At 36.9% G+C, this 15244-nt stretch overlaps 1 protein-coding gene across 8 annotated transcripts in view; it reads left to right on the top strand.

Annotated features, from left to right (window-relative positions):
• Nucleotides 1-15244, top strand: part of osbpl3b (oxysterol binding protein-like 3b) — a 94942-nt gene that overhangs the window by 56575 nt on the left and 23123 nt on the right. For all 8 annotated transcript variants that reach the window (XM_061953952.1, XM_061953931.1, XM_061953938.1 and 5 more), the window contains 5 exons: nt 47-158; nt 5495-5598; nt 5694-5786; nt 7356-7515; nt 11124-11254. In XM_061953952.1, coding sequence (XP_061809936.1) covers nt 47-158; nt 5495-5598; nt 5694-5786; nt 7356-7515; nt 11124-11254 — 600 coding nt within the window. The remainder of the gene's footprint in view (nt 1-46; nt 159-5494; nt 5599-5693; nt 5787-7355; nt 7516-11123; nt 11255-15244) is intronic.

A 15244-nucleotide genomic window follows, 5' to 3' on the forward strand; every position in this document is an offset into this window, starting at 1 on the left:
GCAGATGTAATACTTATTGCGCTGGCCTTTTGGTATTTTTGTGCAGTGTGTGCTTTCACGCAGGCAGTCCACAGTGTATTCTGCATTCGGCTGCAACGGTCAAGCCAAGGTAGCAGCTTGGCTGCAGTCGTCTGACGACATGGATAAGTGCTCCAAAGGTGACAAAACACAGCAGCTCTTTGCCAAAATGATTTTAAAATGTTTTCCTATTTCTGTGTGATGCCAGCCTGCCTCCCATTAAGGGGACATATGATGATTTTATTTTACATTTAAAACATTTCCTGTGGTCTAGACAATATGTCTTGGATATGCGTGAAAATCTGCGTGAATTTTGCTCCACAGTCACTTTTATAACCCATTTTGTGAGTCTGTCTGCGAGTATGTATGATCCTGGAGGTGTTCCCAGATTGCAAATGAAACCACACCCCACTCTCTCCAAAAGTGTCATCATTTATCTTATGGAAATGTACACCGTTTAAATATATATATATAAAATTTGTCACGGTTAATTATTTTTCTGACAGTCGAACATAATAAACTGCATGAACAGTACATTGATTCACCCAGTCACCACAATACCTGCACACTTGCTGATTGATTCAAAGACTGCATTAAAACAGCTGCTTTAAGCAGCATTTATGTTACTGCTTGTTTATACATGTTTTTCATTGGACAATATTACAGTCACTTATGTTTCAAGGGTGTTGTCAAATGAGATGCTCCCCAGTCTACATACTGTCGCTTTTTCTTTATTTAAAGCTAAGCTTTGCTTTTGATGACAACTGTTGCCAAAAGGAGTAATTACATGATTGTGCTATATAATAAGGTAATCTATGAATATTTTTTGTCAGTGTTGTTCTTGCCAAAAATAATGCATTTTTAGCTGTGGTAAAATTGTCTAACACTATACAATGTATGAATAACTGAAAAAGATGATTACAGTAGTACGAAAAGTTATATACAGTCACAGGGCGTGTATCTTTGGACACCTAACGATACAATCCGATTCCGATTCTTGGGGTGACGATTTAATTCAAATTAGATTCTCAATTCAAATCGATTCTCAGAATGTATTTGGCAGTGAAGGGCAGTATACCGAGCTACATGTAGCAAAGCTACATAGCTTAACTACATTTTCCAGTGGCTTGGTGGTAGTTTCACTACTTTTTGAACGAGTAGCGATTCCTGTAGCTTGGCTATTTTTAGACCCATGTAGCAAGGTAACTTGGATCAAAGGTACAAGCTACAAAGAGAGAAAACGGACTACAAATCCAGGCCCAAAAAAATACGGTGAAAATACAATGACCTGGATGAATGAGAACATTCATACATAGAGAAAAAATCCATGATGATCGGTTGGTGTTCGTATGATGAGTCACAATTAGCTAAGGTTAGGGCGAAACATTACGGACTGGCCAATCAGAGGCAACATACGGCTCGTCACCGAAACCAGGAAGCACGCATTCATGTCACATGACGACGAGGGGGTCGGAGATAAAGGGACACTACAAGCTGACGACTGAAAAAAAAAAAACATATTTGAAAATGGCAGACAAATTATCTCCTGCAGATTCGATTAATGCATGTACTTGGCCATTTTTAGACAAATGTATGTGTATAGAGAAAACAATGCCCACAACTAGAGATGTCCGATTATATCGGCCTGCCGATATTATCGGCCGATAAATGCGTTAAAATGTAATATCGGAAATTATCGGTATCGTTTTTTTTATTATCGGTAATTTTGTTTTTGTTTTTTTAATTAAATCAACATAAAAAAACAAGATACACTTACAATTAGTGCACCAACCCAAAATATCTCCCTCCCCCATTAGACTCATTCACACTCATTCACACAAAAGGGTTGTTTTTTTCTGTTATTAATATTGTGGTTCCTACATTATATATCAATATATATCAATACAGTCTGCAAGGGATACAGTCCGTAAGCACACATGATTGTGCGTGCTGCTGGTCCACTAATAGTACTATTCTTTAACAGTTAATTTTACTCATTTTCATTAATTACTAGTTTATATGTAACTGTTTTTATATTGTTTTACTTTCTTTTTTATTCAAGAAAATGTTTTTCATTTATTTATCTTATTAATTTTTTTTAAAAGTACCTTATCTTCACCATACCTGGTTGTCCAAATTAGGCATAATAATGTTTTAATTCCACGACTGTATATATCGGTTGATATCGGTATTGGTATTTAAAGAGTTGGACAATATCGGATATCGTCAAAAAGCCATTATCGGACATCCCTACCCACAACCTTAGTTTTTAGTTGTTTACTCTGTAAACCAAAATCATAACTTCTCTCTTCATCCAAGGCGTCCAACACAGATTTATAAACACACATTAAGGTGAGTTGAGTTCATGAAAAGTTTTACTGCACAATAACCATTACCAAACAACACACAAGTCATTGTTGTTGTTGTTTTCGTCAAGATATAAATAGATGCTGTTTTTATTTACTGTAGGAAGAGCTAATCAATAACATTATAGGGGTGGTCTAAAGAAAAGGCAAACTAAAGTAAATACATACATTGGTGTGCGGGGAGGGGACCCTTACAGGTAGTTGTTATTGGGCCTGTTTGTACACTCTCAGTTATATTACCATTGATATATACATGTGGGCCCATAGATATGAATGCTGTTAAATGGTGATCTGTAGCTTAAAGTATATGTATATGTATATTTGATGTCGCAAGTTACTTTTGCTGTGCCGCTTGTAGTGTAGCTTGCTACAATTCCCTGGGGATAGCTTCCCTTGCAGCTTAACTATATTTAATCGGGTAACTTGTACCTTAGCTTATTACATTTTCCAAGTAGCTTTCCCATCATTGTTATTTGGTACAATAATTACAATTAAACTTTTTCAAAACAGGTTACATGTTAGAAATGCTCCTTCGGTTGCATGGAGATGGCCTAAAAAATTATTTTTTTGAAATAGATTTTTCTATATAGAAAACAAATAATGATTTTAATGTTTTTTGTTGTTGTTGTTTTATCGATTTTTGAAATTCATAAATTAATTTAGAATCGGGATGAAGGAGAATCGGAATTTGCATGTGAATCTTTTTTTTTGTGCACCCCTATGCAGTAGTGGGTTTTAGGTCCATGAAGTTTGGAGACTATTAGGTCTACAGGAGTAATTCTCAACTGGTGGGTCTGGACCCAAAAGTGTGTTGCGGATCTATTCTATATTTTAAACACATTTTAATATAGTAACAATGTATTTCATTTTGACATATTTTGATTTGACTTCCTACTTGATGTGTACTCAATGTAGAAAAGTAAAAACATTGAAATTGTCGGGATTATTTAGTGCAATTTTACTTTATTTGTTATTTATTTATGACTTTATATTGTTTATCCTCCTTTTTACTTGACGTTTAGTACTGAAATGCATGTTGGCAAGTACTGCATGACTAGAGATGACATTGTTTGGTCTAACTTAAAAGCTGTTGGGTAAATTACTTTTAAGAAGTAATTAGTTATAGTTACTTTCTAAAAAAAAGGAATTGATGCACAAATGGAATTACGGTACTCTTTCATGACTGTAATTAGTTACCGGATAAGATCATTATTGTATCACGTCGAAATATCTTCGACATGGCCTGTAACGTTGAGAAACCTTTGCATTAGGTGAGAGCTGACGGCTGAACTCATGACTTGATTTCCTGAGCTTTAGCAATCGCAACGCTTGTTGACTCCAACTGATTAGCAGTGTTCGGAATAACAGTGTTATCAAATAACGGAGTTACTAACAAATTTTTACTAGTAACGTTTAATGTTATTAATTTTATGTACATTACATCGCTGTCACCAATTTGTTGTAATGTGGCATGCCACTTTTGATGTGGTTGTATGTCAACATGACAGTGTCAAAAGCACAGCAAGTTCAATGCAGAAATCTTTTTACACTAGTAAAAAGATATAACCAGTACCACACTAAAATAAACTTGAGATTAAATAGAAGGAGGCCACATCGCACAGGGAACACAACACAACTTGTAAGTACACGCACACATAAACACATTCTACTAGTATTCGGTGGGAATAATGAACAGATCAGTGATTGAAGTTACAAGTTTACAATCCTACAATACCCGTTTGTGGACAAGAAATTAAGGCAGCCATCAAAACACATTCAATCTCCGATTAGCCAGAGGTAACACAATCCAGTGAAAAGATTAAACAAAGCTGCCGTTCCCGCAAGCGCAACAAACACAGCTGATCAATTGCTCCTCTGTCTGGCTCTCTCGCTGACGTCACATAGCAACAGGCACCGTCTTTTAAAGGCACACACTGTGCTTTCATTAAGCGTCTTTATTATTTAATTATTATTTGTATTATTATTATTTAATTATTATTTAATTTATTAAAGAGTATTTATCTTACTAATTCAGTTACTTCTTTGGCAAAGTAACAAATACTTATAATTATTAATTTTCTTAAGAGTAATTTTCCAAACACTGCTAATTAGCTTGCTGTAGTAGTAGTGAACAGTGGTGACTGAAGCAACATCTAGAGATCATGTACCACTAACGTTACCACTGTTAGTAACATTGACGCTATTTAAAATGGTGGTAATTAGATTACTAATAATTACTAAAAAACAATAATGCCGTTCGTACTCCCAACACTGGTCACGACTTAAAGACCCATAGTGTCCATAGATGACGGGAATTTCACTAACAAGTTCACTTGATGTATTATTTGCTCCCAATGAATGAATCCAGCAGTCATTTTCCATCCATCCATTTTCTACCGGTTGTCCCTCTTGCGGTCACGGGGGTGCTGGAGCCTATCTCAGCTGCACTCGGGCGGAAGGCGGGGTACACCCTTGACAAGTCGCAGGGCCAACACAGATAAACAGACAACTATTCACACACACGGGCCAATTTACTGTCGCCAATCAGCCTATACCCAGGTCCACGTCTAACCGGAGATAACCCACACAGTCACGGGGAGACAATGCAAAGTCCACAAAGAAACACAGGAATTGAACCCAGGACCTTCTCGCTGTGAAGCACGTGATTTCCCATAATATGAATTTGTTTTTGCGTAATCGGTAGAGACATAACTGTACTCGGAACGCCCCCTTTCCATCGCCAGACTCGATGTGCCGCCCCCTGTAGGTGTGACGTCATCCACAGAACTGGACCCAACTTCCTTAAAAAAATCCCTTGTGTGTCTGTTTTGAAGGAATTTTACCTGTATACATAATATTTAGGTTCGGAACTATGAAATAAATGCTAATGTTGTCTTGGGGCCGTCTAACCTTAGTCCGCAGTATCAAATGTTTTCTTTATCCAAAGCTCCTCCAACACTTAAGTAAGTGCAAATTGCAAATCAACAACAGTACAAACCTATGTATATAGCGACTAAACACTAACAAATCATTTCAGAATGTGGTCACTACTATGATGGTTAAATGTCAAATGTGTTCAAATGCACATTTTCTCACCTTCCTCTCTTTAGACTTGTCTGTTTGTGAGGCACATCTACTAGAGCTGAGCCACCTCCTTCAAAGTATGGAGGTCATCCATCGTACCTATTCTGCCCCATCTATCCAGGCTCTTCAGGTAGTTTGCTCATCATAATTGAGACATATTTACTTTATGAATGAAGCATATCTTCTCTGTGAAATCAGTTGCCCGTGTTCTGCTCAAATCACTAGGCATCTACATTTGACAGCCCCAAAAAGGAAAAGAGACTTCAGAGGAAATGGCGCACAAAGAACTACAACAAAGACGCGAAAACAACACTTCAGGTAAATACAATATAGTAGATTACCGCTATTCACTGGAGTTACAAAAATGCGTAAGCAAATGCATAAAAATATTTATTTTCCTAACCTACCAAACCGTACTGCTAGCTTGACCAATTTTAGGTCAACATTTGCAATAAAAGTGTTGTGATTATAAGATTAAATTCATTTCCAGAATCCTATCTCTTCAATTGTTAGTTCACTTGTGACGGAAGCTAACAAGAAAAATGCACACTACAGGTTTAAGCCCGAAATATGCCTCACACACTTATTAAACATATTTTAAATGAGGAAATTTATAGGAACTGACTACTAACAAATGATAATGATCAGGGCTTTTCTTCAAATAGTCGAAGAGTTCATGATTCGATTCGGTGGAGTCTGATTTGGCTATCAACCTCGCAGTCAAATCTTCGGACGTTATTGCTTCAGTTTGCCATCGTGCGTCTCTGGCCGGCTTGAGTCAAGGAACTGATCGATCGCCCAGTGATAAAATAGAATAGAATAGAAATTCAGCACCACAGTTCGCTCACAATAGACAATAAATACCATGATGCACCACCTTGCCCGGAAGGTGTAGCTCTCCTTTCGCAGAGGTAATAATCCTTCTACTGGTTCACATACAGAAACTTTGTTGCAAGTTTTACTTCCTCTATTTAGTCAAGTTTGATGTCTTCCTGGCCCTGCACAAACTGTGGTTTAGCCTTTTTATGAGGTGGAAAAAGTCGCAAATGAGATCTCGGTTGCGTTCATTTTAATGAAAGACAGTATTCCTTTCATACGAACCTTTTTTAATTAAATTTGGAATATTCACGTTTAAGTGCTTGCGCACATCCATGAGACCTTACTGATGTCAGTATACACTACTACCTCTCATAATCTATTTCTCTTAAAAAACAACGCCATAGAGTCGACTGATCGTCGACAATGGGCAAAATCTAACAAATCAAATTTGACTATAAAAATTGCCCAATTAATAATAATTGATAGAAATGATGGGCTAAAAGTTAAGATAATAGGCCCCTGGATCGTCCTGGCTATCTGAGGTGTTTCTCCAAGCATCGTCTACATAATCCACATGATATTTACTTGTGTTCACCTCGCTGCAAGTTTTTAGGTCGGATTGTAACGAGTTGCATGTCGTAGCCACACTACAGACGGTGCCATAGCTAGCAACACCGGCTAGCCACGCTGTTTGACTCGTAGAATTCTAGTCAAAATTTACGGTCAATATACTATCAATACTGTGTTTACCTTGCTGCAAGTTTTTAGGCCAGATTATACCAGAGTTGACTGTAGCTTCGGTAGCAACATCAGAGCGCCATTCCTCACCTCATTATGACGTATTTATCTAATGTATACTTTAAAAAATAAACACATTTTATGATTTATTATCACAAATGTTTTCATTATTACTGACTTAGGGTGAATGTTTCTGCAGAAAAAACAAACTATTTTTAGAGAAAAATATTGCATCGCAAATGCTGAAACGTGAAAATGTGAGGTTCCACTTACTATCTACTTCGCTGCTTTTGCTATTTACGATTGTGATATCGGTCTCCAATTCTGCAGGTTCCCAGCTGCATCTCCTCGGCCTCTGTCCGCCTCCATGCTTCTAACCCCAACCTCTCCTCTGCTGCACTGTGTAACGACAAAGTTGACCAGGAATCTGTAGATTCTCCTTTTGACGTGGCCAAGCTGCAGGAGGAATTCTGCCGCGTCGCGACTAACCGTGAGTCAAACATTCCAAAAGCTTTCTTCTCATCATTTCACAAACAGTAGGCTACTGCACAAAGCTAACTCTAAATTGATATTTTAGCTTGGCTTTGCTATGGGAAGTCCTTTTGACAGAGTAAAACAGTAATTACAGTTGAGCTAGAGTTGCGCGATAAAGAGGATATAAGATATAAGTGATATAAATTTGGCTGACGATCGAGCTTTTAATACTATCGTTATATCGTAATAATGCATGATGATGATGACACGTTCTAGCTGCATCCCAGAATTTTGAAACCGACATGCGAACAAACACGTCCTTAACGCAATGTAGCATTTTTGATAGCCGCTAATGTCCCTCCACATTGCTAACCATTATCACTGGAGGACAAGGACTAGCTAAACATGCTACACTACACATTGTAGGAGGATATGCTAACCGCGAACCACAAGCCACGACTCTTGAATGTAAACAAAGGTGGGTGGATCGATACAAACATCAACACTCAACAGTAACGATACCAAGTAGTATAGTATCAGGTCAAGGGCTTTAAGACAAAAAACAAAGGATTTAAATCAGAGCCAATTGTAGGAAATAATTTTAATATTAGTTGATATTGTTACGCCGCCATTCTGTGTTTTTGTCTGATTATAATTGTGACAAAAAAATAAGTCATTCAATGACCTCGAAAATGTGAAGTATCAGTATCAGCATTGGTGTGATTAATACTGCCCCTGTAACTACTTGGTATCGGATCCTTACCACAATTTGTAGTATTGCCCAAAACTAATGTTTCAAGTATTAACCCCAAGAATAATGGTTTATTTCGTTTTCACAGAAGTGTAGATCGAAACATTTGACAACCTTATTTTTTTAACAGGTGATATTTTTGCATTGTTGCTGTTCTGTTGAGTGAAACTATGATATTTTATCGGGCGGGGGTAAGATGTGATCTTCAGGTTGGGGTGGTTGAAAAATCCTCTCAGCCACAGGGCCCCCCCTTAGTTTAAGTCGATCCTGGTGACAAACAGAAAGTAACCAGATATTAACAGCAAATTAACAAGTGGGTTAATAATAGTTTTATGAAAATAACACAAGTGGAAATGACGCAATGTGCTACTGCATATGTCAGCAGCCAAATCAAGAGCTTTTGTAACTCGTTATGAAATTATTCTATTCTATATGCCAAATAATATATTGTGATTTGTATCGTTAGTGCAATGTACAGTATATCATGATACAGATTTTAGGCCATTTCTATTTTGATCAGTTACGAGACACAATCCTCTGCCAGGAGCTTAGTAGATCTGCTTTGCGTGCGCTGTCAAGTTTTCCCGTGTTTTAATACTCGTAAAACTTTAGTAGATCAGGCCATTTGTCTTGAATACATGAGTTCATAGTGGTAAGTACCAAGATGTAGCGCTCAAAACGCCCCGAATAGTGAGCATGTACAGCAACACACCAGAAGATGTCTACCTTATTTTTCGGATTATAAATCGCTCCGGAGTATACGTCGCACCGGCCGAAAATGCATAATAAAGAAGAAAAAAAACATATATACGTCGCACTCAAGTAAAAGTCGCATTTTTAGGGGAAATTTATTTGATAAAATCCAACACCAAGAATAGACATTTGAAAGGCAATTTAAAATAAATAAAGAATAGTGAACAACAGGCTGAATAAGTGTACGTTATATGACGCATACATAACCAACTGAGAACGTGCCTGGTATGTTAACATAACATATTATGGTAAGAGTCATTAAAATAACTATAACATATAGAACATGCTATACATTTACTAAACAATCTGTCACTCCTGATCGCTAAATCCCATGAAATCTTCTTCCTCGTTGTCGCTCCTGGTATGCGCCGCTAGCGTCCTTTCTTTCTGCTGCTCGATCGCCGTTTTCTGCTGCATATTTCACTACGTCCAGCTTGTAATCTGCAGTATATGATTTCGTTTTCGGTGCCAATTTTGTTCAGCCCTTCTCAGTTTTGATAAGTTACCGCCAATGTTGATATAATCCATTTTAATAGCTACGGCAGTAGCATATAGCATATAGCAGTTAGCCTCCCATGACCCACAATGCACTTCTGCCATGACCCTCCCCCGCCGAATTCTTATTGGTTGACGTGTGTGTGACGATTGCTGACGTGTGTATGACGATTGCTGACATTTGCTTCGTCTCTTCCGTGAATTAGATAAATAATATTTTTTTATATTTTACGGTAATGTGTTAATAATTTCACACATGAGTCGCTCCGGAGTATACGTCGCACCCACAGCCAAACTATGAAAAAAACTTCGACTTATAGTCCGAAAAATACGGTAGTCTACATAATGAAGTGTACTGATGGAAGTATTTAATTTGAGACACAGCAAAAGGGTTTTATTCGGTGATGTGCAGTACTACTGATTTTCTTTCCTATCCAATACAGAGTAAAATTCAGGCTGGTATTGGCGAAACCGCTCTGATACTTTGTGCAAATATACCTAATGTATCTGGTAAAATGTAAAAAGTAGTACATTTCAAGTGTTGCGGCTCTTGGGGAATCATATTCAAACGATATAAAATCACAGGGCGAAACAAATGATGGCGTTATCCTGCACTGAATGTGTTATCTTTTTTTTATATTCAACTCTGTATGTATTGTCTCCTAATGTCTACAATAAAATGATACATACACTTGCTGTTTTATGATACTGAGTGACTCATTTTAATTGCCAGTAATATTCTTAAATAAACAAATGAGCGCCTGAATGATGTGCCACTGCGCGTGCGCATTACTTACTTACCTAAGCGGAAGAAAAAATAGTTCCCACCAATAGTGTTTCATTTGGACAAGATCTAAATGATTTAGTTATTGTTAATGGTATGCATTATCTTAAATAACTAAAGTATTGATATTTTGATTTGAGAATTGATATCAGAGCACACAGATCTGGTATCAGTGTTTTTGATATTTCAGTATCGATCCGCACATCACTAGTTTTATTGGTTTGCCACTTGAAGTGGCAAACTTCTTTTTACACTTGAATAACTGTCAGTTATGCAAAGATGTTACTTTAGAAAAAAAAAAAAACATGATACAACGGTTTGACTCGTATTATCTATATTTATATTATTTCTGATGGCAAAAATTCAACTGACAAACAAATTGGAGGTTAGGCCAGCCTTCTGGAACATATTTTATTTGTCCACTATATTTGGCAATATCATTTATTAGGGTTTCTATCCTTTTGAAGAGGCAGGTGTACTGTATGTGTAAGGGGAGGTTACACAAACTATTCAAGCTGTTTTTATTCAAAAGCGAGAATACAGAGATTCATTGATTATTACGTATTGTCAATATAGCATTAGTAAAGCAACAAATCTAATATTTGCACAATTCTCTATCTGACATCAAGGGGATCATCAATGCTCACTGTTAGTTGAAATAAACGTGTTTCTGTGTTTCTCCATTTTCCCCAGCTGCTACTAAGTGAAAAGTTTCGGTTCTCCCTTATACAGTATTTTAGCAATTACAAAAATTGCCCCCTGTGGGTCCTATTCTGTCAAGCCCCCATGCTAAGTCATCGTTGTGGTGAAATGCTTCCAATTTGCAATCTCTCCTATGCAGTGCACACCACTCTGAAGTACGCCCTGAGCTCACTAACGTCAGAGAGGGAGCGATTGAAACAATGCATGGACCACGACACCTGCCCCCCTACCTCGCCGCAGGTGGTCGGTTTGAAGAATGCGCTGACAACGGTACAGTATGTGGGATCCATTATGATGAGAGACATTCTCACTCTTCTTGAGGGATTCACCAGCTGAAGTGCACACACCCACCTGACTGAGATCAGCAGTGACTTTTTTCTGCGTTAACATTGATCGTCACGATGACACAGTGGAACTTGTCCATTCGCTACTCCAACACAACTGACACTAATAGCTTACTGTCTGTTAGCTTTTCCTCCTGATGACTCAGAGTCTACCTACGCGACCACACAGAGGGAAAATAATAGACTCAATAACGTGGGTTTCCTCTGCTTCCGGTGATAACATTTTGCACAAAGCAAGAACTGATTCCCCCAAAATTTTGAATTTGTGATACAGTACAGCATAAAAAATGTAACTTGAATATAAATCACAAGAGTGCATTTTGGAACCACTTTCTGTTCATAATTGAATTTTGACATGTTTGAAAAATGAACAGAGGTTGTTAGTGGAGCTAAAAATGTACTCAAGTAAGCATACCTTTACTTTAGCACAGTATTTCTTAACAATTTGGCTCATTGCTGGGCTGTGAGCGCCTATGGAGGGCCCCCAAAAAATGTGTGTTTCTCAGCTGTGGTTCGTATAAGCCACACCAATATTCAGTTGTAATACACTTCTCCACCACATGTGGCAGTAATGACAATCTTAAACAAACAGAAGAAGTCTTGAGCTAAAGAGTTTCTTAAAGAGGAACTGCACTTTTTTTTTTATTTTGCCTATCGTTCACAATTATTATGAGAGACATGTATTTTTTAAATACATTCTAACGTAAATAAACATATATAAAAGTCAATTTACAGCGGCGCCAATGGGAGGTCCTCTAGTCTGCCCTTAAAACCCTCCCAAAAAAACATCAAAAAAATTCCAATAATTCACCATTTACATTTTGTGACTTAAATATTAACCAATTATTAGTGATATTGTTATTATAAGCACTAACGCAGATGAACGATTTATAGCGGTGCCGTGATCTCAAGCTTGTGTGCCAATGTTGACATGATCGACTCATCAGCCACCTCCTCGTTTCTTTGCTCGTCAAACATTATTCTACATCATAAATCATGCAGTTCACCTGGATAGTAGAAGGACTAGGACATATTCCAACAAGTTGGTACATTTTGCCAGCCAATTTAGACTCGGCAATAACAAGAACGACACAAAAAGACACAAAGTTCCATCCCCATGTTCTTTGCAATTATGAGTCATTCTTCACCTAAACGGGAACATCTGAACATCCCAGCAGTCGGCATCCGAATGACAGTAGACATTATACAGTAAGGGATGTTTTATTATGTTTGTTGGCTTTCACAAAGTCTGCAGTGAGTAATAATCAGTGATGGAGTTGAAAAAAAAGCAAATGTTGCAATGCGTTTTTTAAAATGAATACGCCACGTAAATATTCAATGTTATTGTAAATGTGCCCTTTACTACATTATATATACACACACACAGCATGTATATAACACTTAATGGAGGTGTTTGGATGTTTATTATGGGCTTTATAGGCAGAATAGAGCAACTCCATTGTAAGCGGACTTTTGATCGCATTTATTTACTATGAATGCATTAAAAAAAAAACATCAGTCGTCATGTCTTTCATAATGATTGTGAATGAATTCCAACAAAAGTGCAGTTCCCCTTTAAGTACAAAAAAATTACTAAAATGGTGGAGCTGTATTTTAATTTGCACTTTAATTGTATTGATAATTTTTTATTTTTTATTTTAGCACAACATAATTGTATGTAAATGTATTTTTCATCTCTTCTTATGCAGTATATTTGGATAGTACTTATTTTTCTAATCAGCCTTACCTAAAGTTTATATGTTAAATAAATAATAATCCCTGTGATTAACACATGTTTTCATATAATTTGACAATGTTATAAACTGTTAGTTGATTATATATAATTACTGAATACTATTAAAATCAAGAGTGAGATTTCTAATTCAGTGTTTTAATATATGAGTGGGCCCCAGGCCCCTCTGCACTGGAAAAGTTGGGCCTCAAGCAAAAAGTTTAAGGACCCCTGTTCGAGAGTAATATGACTCGAGTAAAGGTAAAAAGTAGTCATGCAAAATGATTACTTGAGTAAAAGTAAGCGATAAAAACTACTCAAGCACTGTGCAACTAGTGAGTAATTTCTGATTCATATAGTAGCGATTTTAAATGGCACTTGCCCTACAACTGTAGTGTGTGTGTGTGTGTGTGTGTGTGTGTGTGTGTGTGTGTGTGTGTGTGTGTGTGTGTGTGTGTGTGTGTGTGTGTGTGTGTGTGTGTGTGTGTGTGTGTGTGCGTGCGTGCGTGTGTGTGCGCGTGTGTGTGTGTGTGTGTGTGTGTGACAGAGAACCTCTACTACAAAATATTACAAAAGATGCACATTTTACACTAACTTATGATATTATAACGAGGGATGGCTGAGGTGTATGGTGCAACAAATTTATTCGCAAATGCGACTAAAAATAGACCTTGCGACTCTCAAGAAAAGACCTATCGCACATGTGCGAAAAGGGATTTTAACCATTTCATCGCATTTTACTCCTAAAAATAAATCCATCCAAGTGTGATACAACTAGAGTAGAATTTTCTGAATATCTGTATTGCAAGTTTGAAATAAATTCAAACCATAACCAAATGATTGATAACTCGCGCTGAGAGCCGTGTGTCGGCTGCTACTCCTAACCCACAAACTTGTTCCACCATGGATGAAACAAGATCTTAGTTAAAGGAACTGGTCAGTAAAATAAAACATTTTTTTCACTACCAACTGGCGCAAACTGCACTGCAAGCTAGTAACTACGGGGGTTGAAGGGAACATTGAACAACAAATCATTGACAGAAGTGATACATTTGCCATCCAAGCAATACCCTGTTTGTTGACAAGAACATGGAAGCACATTCAATCTATTTATTAAGCAGAGGTAACACAAACCAGTGAAAGATTCAAAAGAGCTGCCGCCAGAGCCAACAAACTGCTGCTGCTAGACTGCTAAGCTAACAAAACAGCTCAAACAAGACTATTGAGTGGACTCGCTGATGTCACACGTCACTAGGCAACAGGTACCGCCTTTTAAAAGACGCACAGACTGCTGTCGTCCATCCATCCATCCATTATATATATATTTATACAGTATATATATATATATATATATATATATATATATATATATGTATATATATATATATATATATATATATATATATATATATATGAAACGTATCTTAGCTGCATTATGCCAGATATTTGACGTTTTCTTTAAGTAACAAATTAATTAATTTCCCTAGTACTTAATTACATTTATTAAAGAGTAATGTTGTTGGTAATTCAATTACATTTTTGGTAAAGTATCAAGTAACTATGATTAATGACTTTTTAAAAGTAATTTTCACAACACAGCCTGTCACACAGCATCATGAAGCAGTTGCCAGGTTGATGTTCCTGGCAAACATCTTTGTGTGTATGTCTTATAATAGCGTTTACCTTTAAAAACACCAATGCTAAAGGTCAATTATTTTCATGTTGCTGCTGACCTTTAAACATGTCCTTTTAAACCAGGGCACTTTATTTCAAATGTTTTTGTTTGTGTTTTTGTTAGCTGAAGAATTGATCACAGTTAAATGTTTTTGAAAGAAGATTGGAGATTATATTTGACTTTTCCTATATTATTTTCAAGGATTTTTCAGTTTTCTTATCTCAAAACACTTCTTAAGTTGGGATCCTATTATGCAAAACCTACTTTTCTTACTTGTTGGTACCTATTTTTGTGTATTTGGGATCCCCATCAGTCCCGAAATTTAAAATCAAGTCATGGTGGAAATATTTAGTTACGTCAACGAATATTTCCATTCATGGTTTAGTTTAGTAGCACCGTACAGCACTGGATGAGTATTGTTTACATTTTAGCCAATACTAGCACCAAATCGGCACTTTGAAATTATGCTTAAACGGTGCCCAAACTGGTACTTGAAACATTTTAAACAT

This window comes from Nerophis lumbriciformis, linkage group LG04, assembly GCF_033978685.3.
Source record: "Nerophis lumbriciformis linkage group LG04, RoL_Nlum_v2.1, whole genome shotgun sequence".
In the NCBI taxonomy this organism is placed as follows: domain Eukaryota; kingdom Metazoa; phylum Chordata; class Actinopteri; order Syngnathiformes; family Syngnathidae; genus Nerophis; species Nerophis lumbriciformis.